A 7,253-nucleotide genomic window follows, 5' to 3' on the forward strand; every position below is an offset into this window, starting at 1 on the left:
TATGTTTACATATTATTTATAATTTTCGAAAATTAGTAATATTAAAATGTAAAACTATATTTTATGCCACGTGTCATCTTTCGGGAGAAATTGTTTTCGCTGATGTGAACGATCTACGGAGCCTCAAAAGGTTCTTTTTATTAGTATAGATTGATTATATAAATTTCTAAATCAATCTAAATATATAATCTAAAACATCCTAGGTCTAGGAACGGAGGGAGTAACTGAGAAGAAAACGACATTAGCTTTTGAAGACTAGTAGGTCAACATAAGCTTTAATTTAGGATCACTCCCATGTGTTTCCCTAATAAAATTCAACGAATGGTTTATTTATTTGTTTTTCTTATAATAATGATTAAATACCGGAATCTCTCCTTTTCTTTTGTATTATTGCACAAAATAAGTAGATATGGTGGGTGTCAAAAGGACAAACCATACGAAAAGTTCGGTATTTTTTTTTTTTTTTCGAAAACGAAAAGTTCGGTATTTCCGGCAGCTTATGTACGACCAAGCAATAAAGAAACCAAACCAAACCATGTGGTCTATGAAGTATGAATAAAATAGTAGTTCGCATTTGGTACCAACCATTATTGATGATTGGAGATGGTTTCAGTCGTTGAGAAGATCTAGTTTCTTCAGGGCATCACGAACATCCGAATCCAAGGGTGCGTGAACCACGTTGTCGTTGTTGCTCTCCAAGGAGATCACGTCAGTGAGTGGATAGCTCCTGTTAGTGTGCAAAGCGTTGCTTGCGCTGCAAGACACCCCTTCTAGTACAACGCTCTTGTGGATCCCTCCTAGCAATCCTTCGTAATCAGTGTCACCTGATTCTCCCACGAACACCACCATCTTCGCCAAGTCAATCCCCCACCGAACAAACAAATACCTAGTCCACCACAACTGACTAGTAAGCAACCAACACTATACAATACCTTTCTTGTACCACAAGTTTCGTACTTAATACTCCACTTGTTTCCAAAAAATCCACTTTTAAAAAAAAATGGTTTGAAAATGATACTTTTTTTTTTACATTTTCAATACATTATTTAATGGTATATTGTAAATTTCAAAAAAAAAAAATTCTGTTTATTGAAATTCTATTGATAATCCAAATTTAATATCTTTTAGTGAAAATTTTAACACATACATTTTTGAAACAGAGGAAGTAGTAGATACCTTAGGGCTTGTATGCGAGAAGCCAGCACTGGTATCACGTTTATTCTGGTGCCATTCTGACTATAAACGACATGACAACGCAACGCCTGGATCCTAAGCAGCTTCCTGAGCTCTCTCACTGGAGGTACCTGAAAACAAAAACCCAAAACAAATGAACTTAAGAAAATTCAAGAAGACGTTCTTGATATGGTGTGCACTTGATTAAACTTACAGCTGCAGGCTTCTTGACTGCAAAGGTGTAGCAGTAATCAGTCGAAAGATGTTCAGCAAGAGTGACTATCTGCTCATCATCATCATCACCAGATCTTTTCTCGTTAACCGAAGACGCCCAACGGATCAAAGTCTTCCTCAGCCCTTCACCACCCCAGCGATACTCTACATGGGAGTGGTAGTAAAAGTCAACAACGAAAGGACCATCCTCAGAGCTGAGAGATTTGTAGTAGAGATCACTCCCGCTGTTGCATATAAAAGCGTCGAAGTCATTAGGGCTTAACCCTCCTGACTCCAAGAAAGATGTTATCTCAGAGATTTTTAAAGATGTTGACAATATGAACCCAACAGATCCATCAGCTCTCTCCTTCTCAACCGCCTCTAGGATCCTTCTCGTAGCAGCTAGTGTGTCTTTCTCACCGTAAAAGTCAAGAGCAATGACAAAGATAAACTTCCTTCTCCGCACCGCAGGGAACTTTCCAGAGTTAACCTCTGACTTCTCCAGTGATGATCCCATTTTGCGGCGACTATCTTTGCCTTTAGACCAGTTTAAGACAGCAGCTTCGATTTTGCTATTCCTGTCCATGGAGGAGCTCACTTCTTGATTCATTGAACCGTCGTTCCCACTTCCACCGTCAAATGAAAACCTCAAGTTCAAGGATATGTCTCTGAAGGAATCACCGGGTGACTCAGGCTCTGAGTTATCACCATCATCATCATCATCATCGCTTTGCCATTGAGGATGTCTTGGTTTGAAACTGGTTATGCGGGATAGGTAAGTTTTGCAATGCTCTGGCCAAGAGAATTGGTGAATGTTCTTCAACCCGTTTTGGCGACACTTTGCCCATAGGTGCTTATCAGCAACAAGCTTGAGAAGAGCTTCGGAGAGAGATTGCTGGTCGTGAGGATCCACAAGGAGACCATTGTCCAGAATCTGGAAGAAAAGTATAATATTAGAAGAACCAAGAAGGTACATTATCTACAATGATTTATCAATAAGAATACATACCCGGTGTATATCTACAGGACCGCCATTTTTTGTAGCAACCATTGGCAAACCATAGGCTGCAGCCTAGAAGGTAAAAAAAAACAAACAAACATATAAGTCATGAAACAAACACATTTGACCATAGAAGAAAAACCAAAAAAAAATACCTCAATTAGAGTAAGTCCAAATGGTTCGATGAATGCTGGATTGATGAAAACACCCTGCAAAGAATCCATTCACAATAATTAAACGACAATACATCTAATGATCTTGAATAAAAAAATATGACAGATAAAGTGTTGGATGCATTGTTTTCATGGTGAATAGCTCAATAAACTTAAAGAAAATACATCTAATGATACTGAATTTAAGAAGCATGATATAGTTATAATGAACTGCTAAGAGTACCTTGGACTTTGCAGCTAGGCGATATATGTCAGGGACATCAGACTGTTTGTGATGTTTAGGGTAGGCGACTTGACCGTAGAGATCATACTTGTCAACTAGCTTCAGAACAGAAAGGAGAACAGAAGAACTCGTGCTCGACATTTCATCAATCCCGTCACGGTTACCCATAATAAGTGCCTGCAAACCAGAAACATGGAACACAAGGGAAACAAAATGGTCATCAAAACAGAAACATAAAACAAACAAACTAAAGTGTTGAAAGAAATATCTTTACACATACCAAGTTAGCAAGCTCTCTCAGTGGGCGACATTCTCCAAATGCCTTCACTAACGTCGTGATATTCTTCTTTGGGTCGGGCCTCGCAAGGGCAAGTATCATAGGCTTCCGGGAATTTGAAAAGAAACGCATTATCTGCATCACATGTAGAATTTAGAGGTCAAGTAAGCTGCTTGACAGAAACATAACGCAATAAAAAAAATTATATCACATATGAAGCTGATAAAATGTGATGTAGATGCTATATTCAAGTAAGAACGAACCTCAGCCCATATTGGTGGATCTCGAGAAGTTGGATGTTCCTCATTCCCATCTGCATCTTCCATATCACCATCCTGTGGGACAATATGATTGAACTCCATCCCTGGTGGAATTTTCTGCAGCAAAAAATAAATAAACAGAAAATACTCTTATGATACTACAGAAGAGCAGGGTCGGTCCTCCGTAAAACCAAATGAAACATTCGCCTTTAGCCCCCAAATGTTTTGAAGAAAATTGCATAGACAAATAGTCTCAAATTTGTAAATAAAAAAAAATATATTGAAATTTTTAATAAATCGCCTATAGCCTCCAAACTCAGAAGATTAAGAAACTAGGTAGGGCTTAAGTTACTTACAACCATGCGAGGCATGAACCGTCCATAACAGCTAACATTCCTCTTGATCCTTGCTCTCAACTTACGCTCCAATATAGGGTCAAACCCATCATACAACCTCCACTGCTCATCTATCTCCTGCCTCGTGCTAGTTATCACCATCTCAGAAACGTCAAGAGACAACTCCTCACCCTCTATTCGCCTCATAATCTTATAAGTCGAGTTTATCTCTTCTTTCGAAAGCCGTCCTTGCTTCAAAAGCTGCTCCAGCTTATCTCTACCGAGCGAGTGGCCAGTGAGAATCATAGGCACGTTAAGCGCACCCGACAGCAAAGCAGCAGCGTCTCCGGCATCAGCGTAGTGTCCGTGGATGGCAGAAGGCCAAATAGGCTTCCCACTACCACCACCAACAACTTGTTCGCCGAGAACGTTTGACATTTGTATGATGTGGCTCATTGCTCCGTCGACGAATTCGGCGATGTGAGGCCATAGAAGCTCTTTTGGAATGTACTTGTCCTTTGGACCGAAGGGTATTCTCACTATATAAGCGCCGCTGCTCTCGCCCATCTCGTCCGAGAGGTCTTCAGAGTCTCTAGGAGTCAGCATTTCGGTTGGTTCGCCGTAACTGTAGTCAACATCTGGTGAAGAGACTTGTCTGGTAAGCAAGTCGACTCTATAGACTCCTGGCATTGATCCTAAAGCACGTGCAAGCTCCACAACGTATTTAACCTGTAACATGAGAACTAACCAACCGTTATTACCAGATTACAATCACTTAGATTGTCTGTAACATTTACCTGGCCACCGGTATCAGAATCACGTCCGAGCTCCATGTTTTCACCACGTATGAGACCATGAAGACTGCATGCATATATACTGAATGTTAAATAACTATAATGTTTCATCACTAATCAAATTCTCAATTGGCAGATCATTTGCAAAATGTTCCCTTAGATTTTGAGGACATGCCTTATTAAAACAAGATAGAGCTTGTTTCCCTTCTGTTGGTTAGCCCATATCTCCATAGACTCAGCAGAATTAATCCTCGCCAGCCTGCTTTTGATTCCATGAGTTGACACATCACTGACGATGTCTCCTTTTTCTCCTTCTGAAAACTCCTCGGACATAGCATCTGTTATCTCCCTGCGGCCTCTCTCACGCTCAAGACGGCGCTTGGTCAGCCTCTGTGCTTCCTTTTCCTCATGCTGCACAAACATAAGAAATGGCAGATAGAACATGAGTTGTCAATAATACACTTTAAAATGCTAATGATCAAAGAGAAGAAACTATGACTTATCTTGTTGGGAAACCATAAGCACAAAATAGTTCAATAACATCAAGTTCACAGCTAATTCCATAATTCAATGATACAATGTCACAAAGCAGGACATGATAGCTATTGAAATTAAAATTCAAAGCCAGATTCCTTTTTATTTTTGAATATCATGAAAGTTCGGGGCCAAAATCCGTAGCACCACAGACCCGAAACTACATCGTTTAATATTAGTTTCGTCCCAGCAGTCACTCGAACTGGACACAATGCACATAATCCTTTCGAGTTGAGCTAATGAACTCTCTGGTAACTCTAAGTGCCAAATTCAAGCAAAATCATTTTTACGGACTAGTCAACAGTGATTCCTTACAAAAAGTTTGCTCTTTTTATATTGTTAGTCTTACTATTGAAAGAGATTTAAAAATGCAAACAGAAACACTTTAAAAAGGCGACCAGAATTAAAAAAAAAAACATGACTTCAGAGTCAAACATTTCAGATCAAAGTCAACACTCCATAGCTATGATGTTAGATTACTTTTACATAAGAAACCTCTACTTTCTTAAAAAAATTACAAGCAAAAAAGGTTGAAAAAAAGCTTTTAAAAAAAACAGAACCTGCTTCTTTTGACGAGCGAGATTCCAGATCCTCCAACACATATTCTCCAACCGTGTGTTCCTCTCTTGCGTACTCCTCGTAGCAACAGCCTAATACAAAAAAAAAAAAAAAAGGCCACCAACTTTATCATAAACTCACAAAAGCAAAAGAAGAAGAAGGAGAAGCAGAGCAGTGGTGCTTTACCTTGGTCCATGACTTGTGAAGATCAGTCTCATCGTACCCAGTAATGACTTCCTCAACGAAGTAACGGCAAGGAGTGAAACGTCCCCTCTCCCTTAACAAAAGCGAAGGGCGTGCATCGTCGAGCGGCTGACCAACGTCGAGAATCGCCTCCAAGTAACTGTTCACCCAATCGTTCCCAGCCATTTCTTGCTTTTGCAAAGAATATGCTTAGAGAATGATTCTCGTACCTTTTGCTTTGTTGATCGAAAGAGACAAAGATCCACTCAGCTTGGAGTTGTGTGGGGTTAGTGAAGACGATACACAGGTCCACCTCCACACGCATCCGTTTCGAGCGGCTCAAAACCTCAGCCGACCTTTTTTTATTTTATATTGCAATAGTTTTTTTTTAATCAAGGAAAGAAAACTGTCATAAAATATAGTTCTTACCGAATTAATACTTGTTTTGACTGGATTATAGCATAATTAGGAAAGTTAAAAAGTCTTGTTTTTTTAATTAGGTGTTTGACTTGAAAACCATTTTTTATATTCCTGTTTGACCCTATTGTTTTAAATTCAGACTAATATTTAGTTTCCTTATAGTATATAGGACAAACATGAATATACAAATGAATATGGCTCATAGATCCGATGATAGATCTTCTGACAGAGAACGAGTAGCATATTCTTGGAATGTTATTTATTTGCTTAACTTGGTTTAAATGATACTATTTTGATGTTGATCCACGTAATCGCACGAATATTTGTTTTATTTTATATATATATATTTTTTTTTATTTTTTTGATGAAAAATATATATATATATTTTAGAACATTAGTGATACATATTTTTAACGTTAATCATATACTTGAATGTTTATACAGATATTTCAAATAGAATAATTTATAATTTACTTGTTATAATTAATCAATTGTTTAAAACCGTATATATTTATATGACTTCTTATTATATATTTATTTTATTTTATTTGTATTTAATTATTAAACAAATTAATATATTCATGAAAAACATATTTAAAAATTATTTTGTATTTAATTTATGCTAATTTTTGACCCATTCTTTAAATTGGATTTCGTTTTACTAATATTTTTTATACTTATTTATTTTGGAAACTATATTATTGAATATACAAAAATCTAAAATATGTTAATTTTAGACATGCATATATTTTTAACATAAATAGTTATATTAACATAAATAGTTATATTTACGAAAAATAAAATTTATCAATTTAATATACTTTTATCATATTTAGTTCAATACAATTGTCATAGAAGCTAACGATTCTGGGTGGGTTACTTTCGTTTGTGATTCTGTGTGCTTGGAGAAGCCTTATGTATGCTAAGGAACTTATCTCACCAATTTAAGGTATGACATCGAGTTTTTTTCCAGATCTGTTCGTCAGACGACTTACTTGGGAAGTCGTCTGGCTGTAGACAACTTACCTGGAAGTCGTCTGGTCAACGCAAAGGTTATTTTTGCAATTGACTTTGAAATCTGTAACCTGAGACGACTGAAAGTTAAGTCGT

At 37.4% G+C, this 7,253-nt stretch overlaps 1 protein-coding gene across 3 annotated transcripts in view; it reads right to left on the reverse strand.

The window, feature by feature from the left end:
• Positions 1-6,071, reverse strand: part of LOC106327645 (sucrose-phosphate synthase 1-like) — a 16,527-nt gene extending 10,456 nt beyond the window's left edge. For 2 of the 3 annotated variants that reach the window (XR_001267495.1, XM_013765864.1), the window contains exons 1-13: positions 5,727-6,071; positions 5,543-5,632; positions 4,624-4,859; positions 4,452-4,515; positions 3,676-4,383; positions 3,323-3,436; positions 3,063-3,194; positions 2,783-2,959; positions 2,542-2,595; positions 2,396-2,458; positions 1,388-2,320; positions 1,177-1,304; positions 586-886 (exon numbers count right to left, since the gene is read on the reverse strand). Coding sequence is in view for 2 of the 3 variants with exons in the window: in XM_013765864.1 (XP_013621318.1) it covers positions 610-886; positions 1,177-1,304; positions 1,388-2,320; positions 2,396-2,458; positions 2,542-2,595; positions 2,783-2,959; positions 3,063-3,194; positions 3,323-3,436; positions 3,676-4,383; positions 4,452-4,515; positions 4,624-4,859; positions 5,543-5,632; positions 5,727-5,909 (3,159 nt within the window). In the remaining variant the exon portion in view is untranslated. Of the gene's footprint in view, positions 1-442; positions 887-1,176; positions 1,305-1,387; positions 2,321-2,395; positions 2,459-2,541; positions 2,596-2,782; positions 2,960-3,062; positions 3,195-3,322; positions 3,437-3,675; positions 4,384-4,451; positions 4,516-4,623; positions 4,860-5,542; positions 5,633-5,726 lie in introns of those variants that run through there. The other variant, XM_013765863.1, reaches the window with a different exon arrangement.
• Positions 6,072-7,253: the final 1,182 nt, after the last annotated feature.

The sequence above is a fragment of the Brassica oleracea genome, chromosome C2 (assembly GCF_000695525.1).
Source record: "Brassica oleracea var. oleracea cultivar TO1000 chromosome C2, BOL, whole genome shotgun sequence".
NCBI classification, from domain to species: Eukaryota; Viridiplantae; Streptophyta; class Magnoliopsida; order Brassicales; family Brassicaceae; genus Brassica; species Brassica oleracea.